At 35.2% G+C, this 20179-nt stretch overlaps 2 protein-coding genes across 6 annotated transcripts; one reads left to right on the top strand and one right to left on the bottom strand.

Moving 5' to 3' along the window:
• Nucleotides 1-1732: 1732 nt before the first annotated feature.
• LOC104238676 (heptahelical transmembrane protein 2-like) lies at nucleotides 1733-6784 on the top strand. 4 transcript variants are annotated; one of them, XM_070162288.1, is made up of 4 exons: nucleotides 1733-2108; nucleotides 2224-2316; nucleotides 2399-2459; nucleotides 6268-6784. In XM_070162288.1, exons 1-4 carry the CDS (start codon nucleotides 1858-1860, stop codon nucleotides 6271-6273), a joined length of 411 nt encoding a protein of 136 aa, XP_070018389.1. In that variant the 5' UTR covers nucleotides 1733-1857; the 3' UTR covers nucleotides 6274-6784. The 4 variants fall into 4 exon arrangements, with proteins under 4 accessions (XP_070018389.1, XP_009791415.1, XP_009791414.1 ...); XM_009793113.2 differs by having other exon boundaries at nucleotides 5877-6784; XM_009793112.2 differs by having other exon boundaries at nucleotides 2399-2483; nucleotides 5877-6784.
• Nucleotides 6785-7268: 484 nt separating this feature from the next.
• On the bottom strand, nucleotides 7269-20031 carry LOC104238675 (protein REDUCED CHLOROPLAST COVERAGE 2). Of its 2 annotated transcripts, none has more exons than XM_009793107.2 (23): nucleotides 19423-20031; nucleotides 18689-18750; nucleotides 18459-18551; nucleotides 17782-17854; nucleotides 16882-17241; nucleotides 16210-16274; nucleotides 15856-15987; nucleotides 15533-15574; nucleotides 14937-15452; nucleotides 14696-14853; nucleotides 13876-14356; nucleotides 13720-13782; nucleotides 13530-13631; nucleotides 12248-12556; nucleotides 12069-12161; nucleotides 11876-11977; nucleotides 11688-11792; nucleotides 11310-11443; nucleotides 10978-11161; nucleotides 10532-10663; nucleotides 10335-10459; nucleotides 10123-10204; nucleotides 7269-10014 (listed from the first exon to the last, which is right to left on the bottom strand). In XM_009793107.2, the coding sequence occupies exons 1-23, from the start codon at nucleotides 19490-19492 to the stop codon at nucleotides 7879-7881; spliced, it is 5619 nt and encodes a 1872-aa protein (XP_009791409.1). In that variant the 5' UTR covers nucleotides 19493-20031; the 3' UTR covers nucleotides 7269-7878. The 2 variants fall into 2 exon arrangements, with proteins under 2 accessions (XP_009791409.1, XP_009791413.1); XM_009793111.2 differs by having other exon boundaries at nucleotides 10335-10447; nucleotides 19423-20029.
• Between the last annotated feature and the right edge of the window lie 148 nt (nucleotides 20032-20179).

Raw genomic sequence — 20179 nt, 5'->3', positions numbered from 1 at the left:
AGTACATGAGTATATTTGGTCTTTTAACGTTTTATTAATAGGTACGATTCTGTTTTAACTCTAATTAGATTTTTTAAAGTATTTACTTTATTATATATTTCGAGATGTATTACTTCGCATGATGCTCTAAGGCATCTTTACTTAAGTAATAGCCAGCAAAGGACTTATTTGGATTATTCGCCAACCAATTCTAGGCAAAAGCCAGCAAAGTACTTTTTTTTTTTAATTTAAAAAAAATGTAAATAGGAAAACTCAATTAATAGTCAAACTCAAAATTACTCAAGAAAATAAATATTTTTTTTAAAATTTTACCACAGGCATTTTACCGAAGAATAAAAAATGAACCCATCACTCATTCTCCATTTCTCACCTTCCCTCAACTTTGAAATTTCATTCTTGTTTACTACTACTATTTTTAATTTTTTAATTTTTATTTACTACTCAACAACAATATGGGTACTCACAAAAAGAAACATAAAATTTTACATGGAAGTTGTTTAAGTGTGTTCTTGCAATTAGACTTTTTTTCTTTATTATAAAATTTTTGAAAGATACGTTTTGAGTAAAAGCAGAAGCTGTTTTTTGAGAAGTTGAATAAATGTAGCTTTTATTCAAAAAATATTTTTTAAAAAGCACTTTTGATAAAATACACTTAGAAAAATTTGGCCAAACTTTACTTGTTGCTCAAGAGTGTTTCTCAAATTGATTATCCAAACGCAAACTGCTTTTCACCAAACGTATATTTTTTAAAAGTACTTTTAAGAAAATATATTTTAAAATAAGTTAATTTTAGAAGATTGGTCAAGACTATCTCCAAATATTTATCCTGTCATAAACATTCATGATTCATATAATTGAAAATGATAATATGCAAATAAACTATGTTCATTATTGAATTCTAGATTCTAGTTTAATAAATTGAAAGATACACTGTGAAAATATTAATATGGAACAAAATCACCTATTTACTTGATATATTCATAGACAAAGTGTAAATTTGGTAAGTAGTTTCATTAATTTCACTAACTTATAATTAAATCACTGCAAATATCTACTATATTAGGAAATAAAATTTTGTTAAAATTAAGTTATATAAACTAGGAGTATATAAAAGGTACTTACACGATTAGTAAAGTTTAACTTATTATAGGCTTATAGCAAATCAATTATTATTTTCATCATGTTATCAATTAATATTTAACATAAAGATTTACATGTAAGTATTTTATAAGTAATCTTTATGTTGTAAGATATTTTTAACATCATCAGTACATAAAACATAAATTCATTTTGTTTATATGTGATTAGAACTTAAACCCATGCATTATAACATGTTAGTTGTCATTAAGTTTTATGCACTAAATTTGTAAAATATATTTAGACAATTAGGTCTTTTATGTGATAATTATAGATAGATATCTTAATAAGCACTAATCTGATTAAAGTAGTAATTAAGTCACTATTTGTTTAAATTTTTCTTTTATGTTTATATTCTTCTTTTATGTTGTGGTGAATTAAGACCTATAATGGTAAATTTTACTCCAACAAAATCAATCTCATTTACATGTGTCTCTCTTCTATTAGTCAAAAACACCCTGGAAAATCAAAAGAACAATTCAACTAATCCAAAAATTAATTAAAAGATTTATAAAAAAAAACTATAATTAAAATAATAATTAAAGGCCGCACGTCGTTTACTACTATAAATATTTATGTGCATCTATCAACTTTCAACTAGCTCCACATCATTGGTAACAGTTAGATATATTAGCATTTTCTCAAACACATTCATTCAACGTTTTCCGGCGAAAATTCGCCGGAAACTGAGATCGACGACGTCGGAGAAATTGAGCTAACATGAAACGAAGAGGAGGAAAGAAGATCTCTAAACTCAGCAATGGCGAACGAGTTGACTCAGGAGATCGAATCAATAACGTAACAAAAAATGGTCAAAAATTAGATCGAAGAAAATTGGTGAAATACGAGGCATTACCTGAATATCTTCAAGATAATGAATTTATCAGAGATTATTATCGTTGTGAATGGCCTCTTAAGGACATTGCTCTCAGCGTATTTTCATGGCACAATGAAACTCTCAATATTTGGACGTAAGATTTAAAAATAAATTCAAAAATTTGAATTTGAATTTGTTGCATTTGCATTTAATTTGAATTTCGTTGAGTATTCTTCTTTTCCTTTTTTTTTTATTTAAATTTTTGTTAGGCATTTGGGAGGTTTTGTGATATTTGTAACGTTAACGGCGATGAGCTTGACGGAGAAGACGACGGTGGAAAATATATTTTCCGGCATTTTCAGGTTCGATTGAAGTAATTTGCAGACTGTTTTGTGCTAGATTTGTAATTTCAGCTGTTTAAAATGGTTAAATAATGATAAACAGACCGACGGGTGACGGACAGTGGATGACAATGAAGAAAAATGGATCCGCTGATTCTTTTCCGGTGAGTTTGCCGATCATCTTTAAGGTGTGTCATTGTTTGATTATATTACTAAATTTGAGAAAGGAATGAATTTTTTAATACTTTGTGATCTCTATGATATTTCTGTAATTATAAAAACTTGTCATTAAGTATAAAATTAAAAACTTAAAAGTCATTATGTATATTATATATTTTGATTAAAATTATAAGAGCAACAATATACCTAAGGGAGGGTCCGGGGAATATTGATTAAAGTTACATAGTAAAAAATTTCTTAAACTATCAGTAAAATCCTTAACTAATGATAATAGGTGATATTTACTAAAAGATTTACCTGTAATGACCTAATTAATAAGTGAATAATTTATTTGTGTAAATGTTTCATCTTAGTGGGAAACATGGTCAAAGAAAACCTGTTTACGTAGTTTTTTATAGTGCCGGGTCTATGTAATGGCCATCACTTTTGCTTTGCATCTATTTTATGGTTTTCGTGATGTTATTTTTCTTATAATTTCTGTTGGTGATACTAATATTGTCTTTTTTCTTCTTCTTGAGCAAAGTGTCTTTAGAAAACACCCTCTTTACTCCATCGAGGCAGGGGTAAAAGGTCTACGTATACACACTACGACCACACTATTTCATCTTATAGCTTGTTTGGCCAAGCTGCAAAAATCAGCTTATTTTGAGAAGTGTTTTTTTTTTTAAAAAATTGTTTTTCTCAAAAGTACTTTTGGTGAGAAGCAGTTTGTGTTTGGCTAATTAGTTTGAAAAACACTTCTGAGCAGCAATTAGTGTTTGGCCAAACTTTAAAAAACTGCTTCTAAGTGTATTTTTCTCAAAAGTGCTTCTTAAAAAAGTGCTTTTGGAGAGAAGCTACTTGCTTTACCAAAACTGTTTCTGCTTCTCCTCAAAAGCACTTTTTTTCCTTCTAAAAGCTTGACCAAACACCTCAATTTTTGGCCAAAAGTAATTTTGACAAAAAAAGAAGAAGTACTTTTGATAAAAAAAAAAAGCTTAGCCAAACAGGGTGTTAGTAGGGTATTTTGTTTTCCAGAGATTAGAGACAGTGTCAGACGTGAGAGGTACAGCGGTCAGCGAAAAGTTAGGAGTGTTGTAGGTCCAACGTTTTATTATAGGATTTTCAGTAGAAATATTAAATATAGGTATCTAAATTAATTTTTTATTACTAATTTCCTTTTGTCCTTAATTTTATATATTAATTTCCTTTAGTAGGAGTATTTTATTTGACAAATTTGCAATTCTGAAGTGTTTACAGCTAGAGATTTTTAGGACTTCTTCTAGCTGTATCTCACATGCATGGTTTGCTAATGGCCCTATATTTTTCCTTTTGGTGCTTTATTGTTCTTTTCTGGTTTTCTATAAGGGTCTTCCCCGAATAGTGGCGGAAAAATTGAAAAATTATTTATATCCACGTGTTGCAAGATGAAGCTTTCAGTCCATTTTAGTTATTATGTTTCTCTTTTATCCCTCCCTTAAAAAATTATTACTTCCTCCGGTCTACAATAAATGATCATTTTATTTTTTTATTTTGATCCAAAATAAGTATTCATTTACATAATCAAGAAGGAATTAATTTTATTTTTTCAAAATTTACCCTTATTTATATATTCTAATGTGTCAAGATAACAATTAATTTAGTGAATATTTTTTCTCTCTAGGAGTTCGAATTTCCTTAATGAGTATGCCAAAGGTAAAATTGTTACTTATTGTGGACGAGAGGAAGTAATGAGAAGACTTTTTTACTATTATGCCCTTATTTACTTTTCAAGTTTAGATTTTTATGCTATGTAATCAATGTTTTTTACTTTTAAGAACAATTAATACTAAGGACAAAGTGAGAGATAATAATTGATTACATCTTGATTTTCTAAAATGACAAATATTTTAGACTAGTTATTTGAAGTAACCTCGACAAATAAAATGGACTACATTGAATACATGCTATGTTGGACTGTGGAGTAATTAGCTTAAAAATATAGATGGAGTTTATTAGTGATTTTGCTAAATTTAAGGTAGCTATTCGGTCGACTACAAGACATGGCCGGAAGTAGCAATAGAAGAAGAGATAAGTCCTTCAATCAACTCCTTAATTGTATAAATTTCCTAAAGAAACTATTTATGTCAATTACAGCCCCTAGTAACCAATGTCGGGCAGCAGGGGACAACCCCATTGTACATGTATAGCAATGACAAACGGGCGGGTTGGATCGGATATGGTTGGGTCGAAAACAAGTAATGAAAAAAAACAGATAAATTATCCGACCCGACCCCTATTTAATATAGATAAAAAACGGGTTAACCGGCGGATAATATTGGTAAAATCCATGAATTCTTGCATATGATCACTTTTTGGGAGAATTCTTAGAGTCAGTTTGGATTGGCTTGTTTTAAGTGCTTTTAATTCAAAATAGCTTTTAAGCCATTTTGTAGTGTTTGGATAAAGTAAAAAAGTGCTTTTAAGCACTTGTTTTTAAGCTAAAATGACAAAAACAAGTCAAAAGCCAAAAGTTAGAATTCCTAACTTATGGCTTAAAAGCTATTTTGGCTTAAAAGTCACTTAAAACAAGCCCATCCAAACGGGCTCTTAGTTTTTCTAACTTGAGGAACTCCCAATTTGAGACTTTACAAATATAAAAGTTAGACCCATTAGTTATCCATTGGTTATCTATTTTCTAAATGGATAATATGGTTCTTATCCATATTTGATCCGTTTTTAACAAGTTCATTATCCAACCCATATTTTAGTGGATAATATGGGTGGTTACCTGTTTTCTTTTAACCATTTTGACACCCCTATACATAAAGATGAAAAAGTAACGTAATCCAATGGAAGTATTAACATTAGGGGTGTCAAATGTGCGGGGTTGGGCCCGATTTTGAGCGGGTCAAAGTGGGTTGAGTCAATTTGACCCGCCCAAAAGTTACTTCGGCTAAGATGAGTTGGGTCAAGATGGGCTAAAATTTGGGCTAGAGCCAAATTTGACATCCCTAATTAACATTTTTTTTGTTGCTAAACGAACTAATAATGTCATTTAAGCTAGTGATATTGTGAGAATTGTGCTTTGATGACTTTAGCAACGTAATAGCTTGGCTTCTTAAGTAGAGGCGAAGCCATGATCTAGATTCACTAGGTTCATAATAAGTGTGATTACATATTATAAATTTAGTTTGTATATGCATACATAGTTCGAGCAGAAAGCAATGAGTTTAGTTTAACTCCAGGAACTCGCCCTAAATCTGTCTCGGGACTAAAAAAGTCTTTTGATTGAGTGAAGCCTAAGATTTTTATCTTTCATAGTTTAGTGGAAGGGGAGGGTGCTAATTGATGTGTTAGTATTTGACCACTAAGTTTGTTTTGCTTATGTGAAGATTGCAATACAAGAACAAGACATCAACTAGTTTGATATTTGACTGCAGGATTCTTATGCCAAGCATATCTCAAAATCAATTTTAGATGTAAGTGGAGATGGCTATGAAGTTGCCATATGGCCTTGGTTTGTTTTCTTAGGAGGAGCAATGAGTTGCTTAATCTGCAGCACTGTCTCCCACTTATTTGCTTGTCACTCACTTAGATTTAGCCTCTTCTTTTGGCGTCTAGATTATGCTGGTATTTCTATTATGATAGTCTGCTCTTTCTTTTGCCCCATTTACTATATCTTCTGCTCTCAACCATATTGGTGTCTCTTTTACCTATCCACCATTACTATATTTGGCATACTTGTCATTATCACCCTTCTTTCCCCCGCTCTTTTCTCCGGTCGTTTCAGATCATTTAGGGCTACTCTCTTTCTTGCTATGGGTTTCTCAGGTCTGATTCCAGCTACACATGCCCTTTTCCTCCATTTTAATCATCCACAAGTACTTGTAGCTCTAGGATATGAGATAGTCATGGGACTTTTATATGCTACTGGAGCAGTATTTTACATGACAAGGTTTCCGGAAAGATGCAAACCTGGTGCATTTGACCTAGTGGGACACAGCCATCAAATCTTCCATGTATTCGTCGTTGCAGCAGCCTTAGCACATTGTGTCGCTTCCCTTCTTATTATGGATTGGCGTCGAGGATGGCCACCCTACAATGCAGGTATGCAGTAATAGACATGGCTACAAAAGGGCATTTGAGCTTCAACAATGTTCTAACATGACTAGGATTTTAGGAAGAATACCATTCTTGTTGGTTTTAATGCACATACTCCAGCATTTGTATATAATTTAATTTTTGTACCTTGTAATGTTGTTGGAACCTTCAATTATCCAGTATGCCAATGACTCTCTTGAAATGCTGACATTCATGAGATGATATTCAAGTTTACATATTTATTGCCTATTATCTTCTCAAACTCCTCTCTTTGAAGGGGAGCCTTGGCGTAATAGGTAAAGTTGCTGCCATGTGACCATGAGGTCACGAGTTCGAGTTGTGGAAACAACCTCTTGCAGAAATGCAGGAAAAGGCTGCGTACAATAGACCCTTGTGGTCCGGTCCTTCCACAGACCCCGTGCATAGCAGGAGCTTAGTGCACCGGGCTCCCCTGTTTTATCTTCTCAAACACCATGGAGGGGAAAAAAGTTACTAACTCAAGGACTGTATTGGATTATGAAATTCATACTTGATTATCTAAACAAGTGATTGTCAAATAATTCCTAGCAACAATTAGATATTACCTCCAGAATGGCTCTATTATGCAACAATGGCCTTATTTTTATATATTATGGATTTAATAAATAGTATAAATTAGATCAGGTAAAATATTTGTGAAAGTAATAACTAAAAGGCATATGCAAAGCTCAGAAAAGCAAGTCAAGAGTAGATTTCGAGAAGCCAAAGAGTTGCACTCAAGGAGGATGGTAAGATAAATTACAAAATCCATGAAGCTGTCTTTACTATACAAAAAGTTATAGACTAAACTATAAAGCATCACTTATTAGAGGATGGTAATCAGCATTCAAACCTGGTTATTGCAAAAGTATGTGAGGAGAAAACAAACAACCTTGAACTCAATTTTAGAAGAGGATTTGCTTCTAACGCACCATTGTTTATCTCAAGTGTATCACCTGACAAACTCGAAACAGTTGCAAATCTTTTGCTTCTTCTGTTCGAGCCCACAAAATTGAAGAGAAAAATGGAACTTAACACATACATGGAAAGACTCAGTTCCTTTAGGATTCGATATAAATCTCCGTGCAGCAACCTATGGTTGAGCTAATAAAAAATTCCACCAAGCTTGCTTCAACCAACTCAAACTGTACCAGGAAGTCGACGCATTACCGGACTTTGAACTTCACCGTGTGTCCTAAGCAGGAAGTAACTCTCAATTCAATTCCTGTCCTTAAGGGGGTTCCCCAGTCTGCTGTAAAGTAAAGAGACAAAACTAATAGACCAAGATCAGGTCACTGCTCTTAACACAAATGTAGTAACTCTTCAACTTGCTACCTCAACAACCTCATTTTCACCATCACTATAATCTCCCCAACGCTTGGTTGCTTTCTCCTCAGGGGAAACAGTGTTGCATGTTTCTTTTGAAGCAGTAATCTCATCAGATGGTGCAGCTGTATCTCCAGACTTTTCTCCATTTTCACATTGTGATTTGTCAACATCTTTAGGCATGTCAGATTGCAGTTTTGCCCCATCTTCTTCCTGATCCTGTGTGATCTGCTGACTTCCTGTGTCGGCTGTTACCAAACTACTGGAGGGTTCCACGTCGGTCCCATCAGCCTCTGCCATCTCGTGGTTTTCAGCAGCACCTTCCACAATTACAGCTGAAGGGGATTCTCCTGCCTCAACCGGAGAAACTGGAAGGTCATTTTGAGTTGTTGGCATGTCGTTCAAAGATGCTGGAGAACCATCTGGCGACACTGGTATGCTATTTGGTGATATGGCATATCCATTTGGTGAAACAGGCATACCATTTGAGGAAGCCATGTAACCATTTGGAGCGACCGGAAAGCCATTTGGAACCCATGGTTGACCAGGGACAAACTCGGCTGCATGTGGGTTCATGATTCTAAGAGTACTGAAATGGCTCGCATCTCCATTATGTTCACCATTGAGAAAAACAGGCTTGTTTCGTGGAACTCGATTTCCAGACCTACCATAGCCACCTGACAAGCGTGGGCCATAAGGAACTCTTGCTGTTGCTGACTGATGCGGTGATCTACGAACAGGATTCACGGTAAGCATAGGAGGGATATTCACAGGAGGGGGTAATATTCCTCCATGCTCCTTGAAACCTGCTGCTGGGATAGTGCCAAAAACTGGAACAGTCGATGGATTAAATGGAGGTGCAGCGGCCGAAAGTTTCTTGGCTGTTTCTTTTGCAGTCTCAGAATCACCTTGCTTATCTGATTCAGTAGGCACAGTACTAGCATTTTCGGTAGGTTCATCATCATTTCTCTCTTCCACTGCAGCTTCTGCATTTGTAAGACTAGCATCCTTCTCTGTTGCCGAATCAGCAGCAGGTTCAAAATCAGAAGAGGTGTCGGGGATTTTATCAGCTTTGCTTTCTGGCATATCGACTTTGGGAGTTACATTTGCATCAGTGGAAGAATCATCATTTTGGATCCCCGTGACAGAGCTATTTGCTGAGTCTACTCCTTTGTTTTTAGCAGCAGTCTTTACTTCTGAAGCTGTGACGACATCTCCTTCCTTCTCTCCAGAAGTGTCAGTTTTTGTACCCTCCGAAGATTTGGCTGATATAAGTCCTTCTTTACTTTGTTGAGGGTCATTGACTTCTTGATTGGTTTGTCCACCAGAATCATTATGTTGCTTCTCTTCACTGACTTTCTGAGCCTGCTCTCCATCACTGTTTCTCGCTGTTGTCGGCAGCGTTGAATCTGTTGCCACAGTCTCCTTGTTTTGTTCTGAACTATTGTCCTTTGGCAATTGCTCTGCCACTGCTTTTACAATTGTACCGGGTGGAGCTAAAGCAACTTCTTTGTAAGAGAATAATTTTCCAGCTGCCTGAACGCTGATTGAGCTGACAATCGAATTGGTTTTGACAATTTGTTCTGTTGGAGCAGGGCTGATGGGTGCCGATTTGGGATTAGAAGCAGCTGGTGAAGAAGCACTGTTTACCTTAGGGCTGAAACCAGCACTTTTAACAAACTTCTTTGAAGCAGGAGATGGCGTAGACGATGTTGCAGATTCATTTGGACTCGATCTTGGAGATGTAAAATTAGTGGCTTTACCTCGAGCTCTTGGTAAATGGGAAGCATTCGCAAAGTTGGTGTTAAGTTTTGCAAGGTTAGGTCTCCTAGAACTAGAAAGCTTACGCCCCATCATTGAACGGCCTTTGGGTAAAGCCTCTTGCCATCCTTCCTCAGACGTATCCTCTTGTATCACGTCATCATTTTTCTCCACTAGTGTCTGTTCTACCAAAATGTGATCAGATTGCTTAGGTGTGGAGTCTACAATCTGTAGTTCCTGTTTGTTGTCTATTTCAGACTTGTTCTCTTTATCACTGGAGTTCTCCACAACAGGACTATTTGGAGAAAGAAGTTCATCCTTCTCAAATTCATCCGTAGCTATTCCCCCATTTTGCCCTGCTTTGCCTTTAACCTGTACAATAAATGAGGAAATGTGGACAGGATACTTCAGTTATGTAAACTACAAAGAAAATGGTTGTGTATATTAGGAAATGCAAACGACAGAAGTCAAAACTCAAACCTTTGCGCGAGCTTGCTTCTTTTGGGCTTCTCTAGCCTTCATCTCTGCATCTGGAGCTATGTAATCCAACAAGTCCGAGACACTACGTATATCAATGAGGAAAACAATTTTTGATTAGCATATATAAGATGTCACACATTTCTTTATTCTGGTTCTTCCCAAGAGTAACTAGAAAAATAATGGAAGTATGGAATAGGAAAAAAGAATATTACCTTAGATGGCCTTTGCTAGAGATAGAGGCATCGGGCTTTGGGGTACCATTTCGTGCAGCTTCTTGCTGCTCGAGAGCTTTGGACTCGAAATACTCAAGCCATGCAGCAGCATCCTGCAGAAAATTCTGAATAAGATTGACACGAGGATCATCATCGGGAACAAACTGAATGACCAGACTTACAAACTAACTTTTTACCTGAGTACGTAAATCATCAGGTCCAAGTTTAGATTGTAGTATCTGAAGCGTAGTTTGTTCATGCTGAACGCTCAAGGAATATGCTTCCATTAAAGAAAGAGCAATTGCAATTGCATGATAGCTGGCAGCAGTCTGGAGGAAACAAACATTTCGGTTAAATAATTTAAGACGCCAACAGGCTGATTTTCTAGACACTCAAACATATTCCCTCCCTCCCAATTCATGTGTTTGACTGGGCACTGAGTTTAAGAAATAAAAGAATGACTTTGAAGCTTGTGGTCCAAAACAAACCATAGAAATTTGTGTGACTAGATATTATTACTAGTCACCATTGTTACTAAATATAGAGAAATGTGTTATTCTTTTTTTTTGTGTGACTGAATGAAAAGGAAAGAATGTCATAAATTGGGACAGAGGGAGATAGATAGAAAAGAGAGAGAAATTACTTGAATGTGGTCCGCTCCAAGAAGTCTCTGGTTACACTTAAGAGCCTCGTGAAGATACCTAAGTGCAACATGGACATTTCCGAGACCTTCTTCCATCATTGCTACGTTTATATATGTCGCAGCGGTATTTGGATGTGAAGGTCCACAAGTAAGATGCAAAAGATAGAGGGCACGATTGACATACCTGAATAGAGAAAAACAGGTATCAGTTTTTGTCATTAAACATAACGATGTGTTCTCATACAAGATGATGCAATGTCCTAGTTGTAAAAAAAAAAATTCACGACTTTGAACACCAGAGTTTTCCGTGGTGGGAGATAGAGTCCACATACTTTAATGCCAACTCTGTGTGTTGAAGTCGGTAGTAGAAAACTGCCAAATCTCCATAACTCTTCATTGTATCTGGGTGGTCAAGTCCAAGTTCTCTTTCATTAATATCCAATGCTTTTTGTTGATAAATGGTAGCCTGATATGAGGAAACATTACAGATATAAGAGAGAAAATCATGATTCCTACATGTTAAAGGAAACTAGTATAAGAAAATTGCTGTTCTATCCAGCAAAATAAATATGGTCAGATAATGCGGCACGCTGAATTTCTATTACAGTTTTTTCCTGAAATGGAACACTCTGCTTCTAAAGAATTCTACCGACTAATTATAGAACACTTTGCTTCTGAAGCCATTTGAGAATCTAATTATGAACTAATACCTGATTAAAATCTCCGGTGTGGTAGAGTACCACCGCTAAGAGACTGTATGCACCAGCTGTCATTCGATGGTAAGGACCACAGACAGACACGAGTTTTGAGAGTGCCTTCACAATTAAAAACAATCTCAGTTCAAGACCTTGAGGTTGAATGATATCAAGACGTGCCACTCAACCACAACGAGTGTTACCTTAGTTCCATAGTTTACAGCATCCTCCAGCTTGCCTTTGTCGAGGGAAGTTTTTGATGATTCCAGCAGCGTACGCCCATCCGCTGACGAGCACGCAACATGCTGTTAAGGAAACATATACCATTGTTAAAACTTCTTGAAGTCCTCCTAATAATTCATATTCTACATCTAAAAATTGGAAACTAGTGCATACCTTGTACACGGGGACCATGCTTATGATATCCGACTTCTTGAAAGGAAATGGAGAGTCCACATCATAATCTTTGGGAACAAGCTCAAGTCCTACCTGTAATAGCATTTGTTAGTACGGATGAGGAGAGTAAGACTTACTAAAGACAGGACACCGATTTCTTAGCATTCGAATTTGTATACCTTATGGCAAAGACCTCGAAGAATGGCAAATTTTCTAAGGTCCTGCCGACTTTCATCCTTCCACTGCCACCCAAACCTCTTCGAAAGAAAAGTTTCAATCCATTTCCATTTCAAGTCATCATCTGAATCACCATTTTCTGCAGATGGCGTCCCGAGCAATACATTTAAACAAGAAGCTATTGATGCAGCCACATTAGCAATATTATCAACTGCTGCCACAACAGCCTGCAGTATGTGTTTGTAAGCTCTAACGACCATCTCGTGAATACAAAGAGATTGCACATGAGGAAGCTTGTCTGCAAGTTCCACCTAACATCAGAAGCAAAAAAGTTAGTAAAAGAAAGTAATGCTAAATATCAACCCTAGAAATTAAAATAAAACTTAGAGGTTGGAAGGAATATTTCTACCAAGAAGACATCAAAGAGCATAACAGTCCCCACTTTCCCTTCCCTCAACTCCTCTGTCACTGTTCAATATTCTATAGAACAGGAATCTCAAAGAGCCTATCTACGGATTTAAAAAAGCCAATAGAAAAGAATTTAAGCTGAAACATGGAGTAAAGAAACTTGGTAATAGTATCTCTTTTTCGAGGAAAACTTGATTAAATCTCTCTTGAAGCCAACTCTTATTCACAGAAGACTCTCCAAAAGGATAAAAGCTAGACAGGTCAGAGTTTCTGACTCTGCTAACGAGAGAGTTTTAAAGTATTGCTATTGCTGTTATGAGGAAGGTTAATCATATGGAGGGAAGTTGTCTCAAAAGACCAATCAAATCCGCGAACTTAGAGAAAGACAAAATATAATGATCCATATAGGTGATATCAACTAGCTGGGAATAATGCGTAGTACTGTTGCTCCACTAATATTAGATCCTAATATTTATCTAGGGTCCTTTCTAGTCTAATTCAATACTTATTTGTCAATGCAAGAATAAGTGTCCGATTTACAGCTATGTTGGGCGAACTCTTCAAATGCTGCCACCCCCGTGTCGGATCTTCCAAAAATACACTACTTTTGGAGGATCCTACGCGCACCCGGCGACATTTTCGGAGAGTCCGAGCAACATAGATTTAGAGAACTCCTAAGTTGTAGTTAATAGAAATCTATATCCTCCCCAGACCCCACGGTGTGAGATAATACTGGGTATGTTTGTTGTTGTTTGTTGTACTAGCCTTACTATAGAATATAGGAAAAATTAGGGGCTGGGGACTGCACTAATAAAGTTGGAAATGACATTCATTCATAGATTTATTGCGCTAAATGTAGGGGCCTGAAGCAATTACCACGCGCCCCAAGGAGCACATTTGCAAACCCCTGGTGTGCATGAAATCTGTCAGTGTCCTTCCATCGACAGGTGAAAGCTCCAGCGACCCGAAATCAGCAACCTTTCAGAAGTTCAAATATTGCAACCAGCAAGCGTTAGTTCAATTTCGAAGCAGGATAGACATGCAAAGTATATAGAGGCACACTAACCAGTTTTGGAAGGGCAGTATCAGCATAGTATTTATGTGCCATATCAATCAACTCATCAGGTGACTGACAAAATAAACAGAACCAGAACTTGGTTTAAGAACTGGATACGATCACCTCTTGCAAAAGTTACTTGTAACAACAAAAATTGCAACACACCTTAAGGTGAAGACCAGCTTCTGATTCTTTTAGGCGCAAATATGCTGCTTCAGGTAGCACCTTTTTCCAAAGAATCTGTGTTTCCACGTCTTGTTTCTCTATTTCCTTCTTGTTAGTTTCACTTGAAGAAACTTCCTTTCCTGAACTCTTGTCATCTGATTTCTTCTTAATATCCTTCAGTAGGCCACCATGTTTCCCGAGACCCTTTACCGCCGGCTCTACTTTAGCTTCATTGATTTTTTTTGCTTCAGCTTTCGTGGAGGCCTGATTTTGCAAATGTTGCACCCAACATGCACCCAACTCCCATCTAATAGATTTCACTTGTTTGCTTTCTTCTTCCTGTAACTTGTGCAAGCTTTCACTGAGCACCTGTCTTACTAAAGGCTTAGCAGCCACAACGTCTTCGACATCTGCACCATGTAATTTATGTACTTGGCTAGATGACTGAGGTGTTGATGACTTGTGCAATAGCATTCTCAAGCTGCCCCAAGATGAAGAATACAGTTAGTAGAATATTTCATGAAAATCAAAAACAATTGACTAAGGTACATACTTAATCTTCGGGCAAGTTACACATTTGGCCAATCAGCCAAAAATAATTACATCCGCTAGCCAAATATACAATATGTATAAACATGTCTAAAATATGTAAACTGTACGCATATTATACATTAATATACAAAAAATCCACATTTTGCCGGCTATTATGTTTGGAAGTGGCTATACTATGTAGTTTTCCCTCAATCCAATCATCTAATCAATCGATCTAATCTAATCAATCTAATCTTATTGGTATCTGATTCTGGTTAACTCTACTGACCTGTTAACGTTTAATGCATTGGCACCTCCCTCCGCCTGGTCATCTATTTCAATGTCCTGAGGAATGGGATTAGGACCCCAGTTCACCTCAGCTGCAACTTTTATGATAGCTGTGTAGCCGCAGTGTCTAACCACCACTACACCCAAGGTAGAAGTATCCTACAAACAAAAACAACATCATAAGATAAACAAAATCTACTTGCAGATAAATGACAAATTATCATATTTATATTCAAACTGACATGAACTGTAGCACTCTCATCTGCAGTTATGCCTTTTAACAAATTTCTCTTCGCAAGCTCCTCCGCGGACATGCTCAGCACCTGATTCCCGTCATTTTTGTTGTCCAATTTCTTGCTTGCATCTGAAATGTCTTTTGTCACACTGATTAGAAGATCTCCAATTCTTTCCTCGTATGAACTAGAATGATTTGTTCCATTTTGGCTGTTGTCCGCTAGATGCTTTATGGCAGCAACAGCTTTGAGAACTGACACATCGACGAATAGACTGTGAAGTAGAAACGCTTTCCTATCTCGTATTTGCCTTTCTTCTGCCGTTTTACAAGGCATTGCTGCAAGAATAGCAAATTCCTTCGCCCATGGCCTATGATCATGCTTACCATCTCTTCCTTGTCCACCTCCATTTCCTCCCCAATTCTCATCTTCCATTGGAAGTGGAGGAAAAGTAGCCGGATTGTCGGCAACAAAAGGAGGGACAACCCATGTGTTTGCTCGAAAACCATAAGGAAGGTTCCCAAACTGTAAGTAAAGGTAGCCATTCCTGAGCAATCATTGTTTTTAACATTCTTGAAACCAAGATAATCTCAAATGTCACTAACCTTATTGTGCTCGGTGAAAGCTTTCATGAGAGCCTTGTATGCCTGGAACAAGCAAATAGTTAACGACGAATTGGCATATATAGTCAATGCCACTATCAGCAGCGGAGCCACATGTATTTAAGGTTACACTATGTAGCTAGGTAAAAAATTCCTTTTTATATATATATATACTATGTATTGACTCCCTTTGGCTTCTGCGTGGGTTTACTTCTTTATATTTTGACCCCCTTGGTAAAAATTCTGTCTCCGTCACTGGCCACTACATACCGAATCTTTATGGTTCGATAGACAATAAAAGTTTTAACAAAATAATTCTTACTCACAGCATCAAAAACTCGACTTAATTGTTGCAATAATCCAACCAAAGAGTGACTCAAAAGAGCGCGTTTTCCAGCAGGATAGAAACCTGTCCGAGAAGCAACAATGGTTGTTGGCTTGCCACTACAAATCCGGACCTGTAATGTATTTCAAGAACCATTATTCAAAACATTGATAGAGTTCTAAAATTTCGAGAACCCCTCAATATTTGCAAACTTCGCCACAACAACAACAACAAAAAACCCAGCGAGTTCCCACAAGTGGGGTCTGGGGAGGGTAATGTGTATGCAGACTTTACCCCTACCCTGGGAGGGCAGAGAGGATGTCGCCACATTATATTTAAAAGAAAGAAAGCTCACATCTATTTGGAAAAAATCATCTTCTGTTTTATCCTCGAGGAATGGCCGACTTGATCTCCTAATATCTGCAAAATCAAACAACAATTACCAGTTAAGGAAAAAATCTTTATGACAAATTTTTAGCACTAAACAAGATGTTTGCAGCTTGCAAGTTGGCTCGGACACCGCCATCATTTAAAAGAAAAAAAAAAAGATAATTGCAGCTATGAAATGCCACTGAAAATTCTTTCCCGTGCATTTCCAGCTCCAATAAACTGAATTATTTATTTCTTTGCACACCATTTCAAAAACAATTGAAAGGGTATTCTTCTAAACTTTTTAATAACTTGAAGATGTAACCTTTAAGTCTACATTGTCACCAATTTCATAAAATAAAAAAGTAAAATTCTGAACAGTAATGAATAGTTGAAGACTATTTTGTTAATCAAATAGAAAGAATAACATATATCTATATTTAAAAATAATTTAACTTTGAACTGTTTATTTTATCCGAGAAAATCACATATTTTAGACTATAAGTTTCAAAAAAAAAAAAAAAATCTTATACAATGTGAAGAGTCAAAATCTCACATAAACTAAAAGGAACGAAATAAATAACATAAAACCAATAATGAAAAGTAGTAAACTTAGTTACAAAAAAATAATAAATAAATAAATATTAAAACAACTCACATTGGATTGGAGGAGTGAGATGAGCAAAAGAGAAAAAGTCATAAAACTGTCCCAACCGGGGTGGGGGGCACATCATTGCTGGATCGCCTTTCTCCGCCGAGTCGCCGGCGTCTACGCCGCCGCATACGGCGGTGGCATCTGGCTTCGACGGCTTGGCCTTAGGTGAACCGGCCGCCTTTTTCGGTTCCTGGCTTTTGGGCTTGCTTGATTTTGATTCGACATTTTCTGGACCGGGTTCAGTTGAACCGGTTCGACCGGTTGGTTTGGGTGAGGAAGATGAACCGCCGAAAGAAGTGGTGCAGGCCACTATGTCCAGAAGTCTTCTAATATGAGCCACTGATTGTTCTTCTGTATAGTCCTCTGCACAATAAATTAAAATAAAATTTAATTAGATTTTAATATTTTGAAATTTATGAAATTATATAAAATGTGAATAATGTCATACTATTTATAAAAAGAAATGTCATATAAAATGAGAAAGTTACATTATGTTAAAAAGTGCTCGCATATTTTTTGGGCAACTTATATATTTGCTAGTCAGACAGCTAATTATATTAGATATACTAATATGAGTATTCACATTTATTTTTCATAAAAGATTATTAGGGGCTGCAACATTCCTAAGGTGAAGCGACTACTCTTGTCGACAAATTATATTGTGTATATAAATCAAACAAAAAAGAAGGGCAAATCGGTGCATTAAGCTCTCGCTATACGTGAGGAAGAACGAGATCATAAGGTTTATTGTATGTAGTTTTATACTATATTTATGCAAAATGTTGTTATCACTATTTGAACCCGTGACTTAGAGAAACAAAATCATATATATATATATATATATATATATATATATATATATATATATATATCAGGTGGGACCGAGAGCATAGAGAACAGTACCTTCGACCAGGCTGAGGTGGCAAGGTTTGAGCGACACAATCTCCACTGTATCTTTTAGCCTTGTTCCTCGCACCTGTCCCATTCCAAAATGCCACCATTATTTTCTATATATCTATAAAAAAGAGTTTTAACTTTTTAATTTTTTAAAATTTATCATATTAAGTAAAAATTAATTACAAATATAATTATTTAATAGTAATATAGTATTGCTTACTTAGAAAGTATGATAAGCAACGTAGTATAATATAATCAAATACTAACCATTTGAAATATGATCAAATATACTAATTAAAGCAGTTGTTGAAAGTCATACTGCAGTCGTACTGATACCTAAAACAGTAAACTAAATACCATGCCTTTTATTTGAATAAAATTACGATTTAAATAAGCACAATTACATTTTAACCACTTATCTCATAATAATCTTTTTACATATATCATTTTTTTCTAATTTTAACTTGTAATAAATTGAAGCTAATTATACAAATAATTTTTTTTATTTAACTCTGGCAAACTTGTTTTTACAATTAAATGGCTAAGAGCCCACATGATAAAGTAACTTTTTTGTCTTTTGTATATTTTTTTCAAAAAATGAATTACATTTTGAATGGAAGATGAAAATGACATGAAATATCTAATTTTAGGGTACAAAAAAGGAAATAAATTATAAATGTTACCTCATGTGACATGGAGTAATTGGTCACGTGACATGTCTCCACATTGACGGCTAAGAGCTTTCTCACATCTAAAATCTTGTCCGTTGATATTCCCTAAAGTCAACGATTGTAAAATTTACCAAAGTCATATACATGCACCATATCATTTCTTCTAACTACCGTTAATTTTCTTTTCGTTTCTTCAACGAACTACCGTTAAAAATTAACGGTAACTGTAACTGTAACTTTACCTTAAGCAACACTTGCGAATCTTCAGGTGTTCCCACCGTTATCTCTATAACGTTAGGCAGAACTGTAATTCAAAAATTAACATTAGGCAAGTTATAAAATAAAATGCTAAAAAAAAATAAAAAAATATTCCTACTATATTCTTTGCATAAACAATGATTTCTTTTCGATATTAAATTACATACACAGAAAATAAAGATGTTTTACGATTAATGTAATTTAACAAGTAATAACAATCGAGTTATCATTTTTACGTAGTACTAATTAATGTTTATTATAAATATTCGTAATAAAAAACTTATTTTTGTACATATTTTTACACAATCAGTACGTATAACCTAAACTCTTATAAAAAGTTGGTATGTGGTACAATGGTAGGTAAATTTTTGAAGTGATTAGAATACTTGAATTGGAGTAATGTTTTAAATTAACGTGGTGGACACGAGGAAAAAGTTTAAAAATTATTATAATCATAAATTAGGAGTGCAAGTGTAATTGAATTGAAAATTGTTGTTATTGAACCACCTACATCAAATATATTAAAAATGTTGCAATTTTACTGCAAACTACATTTAAACAGAAAGAGAAGACATAAAAAGTTAGAAACATGACTAATATAGAAACTTATTAAACAATAATTTATTTGAGTTATTTATTAAAATTTTGAAAAATTGGAAAAGACAGAGGGAAAAAGCCATGAAAATATATTCAAGATAATAAGAAAAAGATAAGGTACCTTTCTCTTCTTTCTTCTTCTTCTCCCCCTTAGCTTTGTGTGGCTTAGCTTTTCCTGTTTTGGGAGCCATTATTTCTCTTCCTCAAACTTCCCAGTAAAACGCGGCGTGTTCGAATTCTTCTTCAATAAAATGAATAACACTAGCAATAAATAAAGAATTTCAAATGCCCATATATTCACATGAGGAAGAATAAGAATAATGAAAATCCATCTTCATATATATCAAGAAAATGCAAATGGAAGGGTTTTATTGGTAGAAGAGAACTTAAAAAGAAGCAAGATAAGAAGGATATTATGAATGAAAATTCATTGTTTTTTTTTTCTTTTCACTTTGTTGTTCTTGAGAGTATAACTAAGAGGATATAGGAAAAGAGAGAAATAGGAAAAAAATAAGAAGAAGGGGTTTTATTTTATTTTTGTTGGAGATAGGATAAGGTAATACACAATCCAACCCATAGCCTAAGAGCTTTTAGCATATATTTTCTTGTTTGTACTCAAGAATGTAAGGCTGGCAATTTCAGACCTCTCATTTCTCTTCCATTCTTCTTCTCTTTTTTCCATTTGGGAGTTTTATTTTTTGTCATTAAGTGGACTAGAAGCACCTATATTACTCAAGAAAATGTTAAAAATCTTGTTATCATCTTCAAACTTTTTGACCAATCACTTAAAAAACTTGAAATAAGCTAGAAAATTCATCAATAATCTAATTAGCCCAAATAGCTGCACACTTAATCTCTTATATATATATATATATATA

The sequence above is a fragment of the Nicotiana sylvestris genome, chromosome 11 (assembly GCF_000393655.2).
Source record: "Nicotiana sylvestris chromosome 11, ASM39365v2, whole genome shotgun sequence".
Lineage (NCBI taxonomy): Eukaryota > Viridiplantae > Streptophyta > Magnoliopsida > Solanales > Solanaceae > Nicotiana > Nicotiana sylvestris.
The sequence above is the reverse complement of the archived record's forward strand: the minus strand, read 5'-3'. Positions and strand labels throughout refer to the sequence as shown.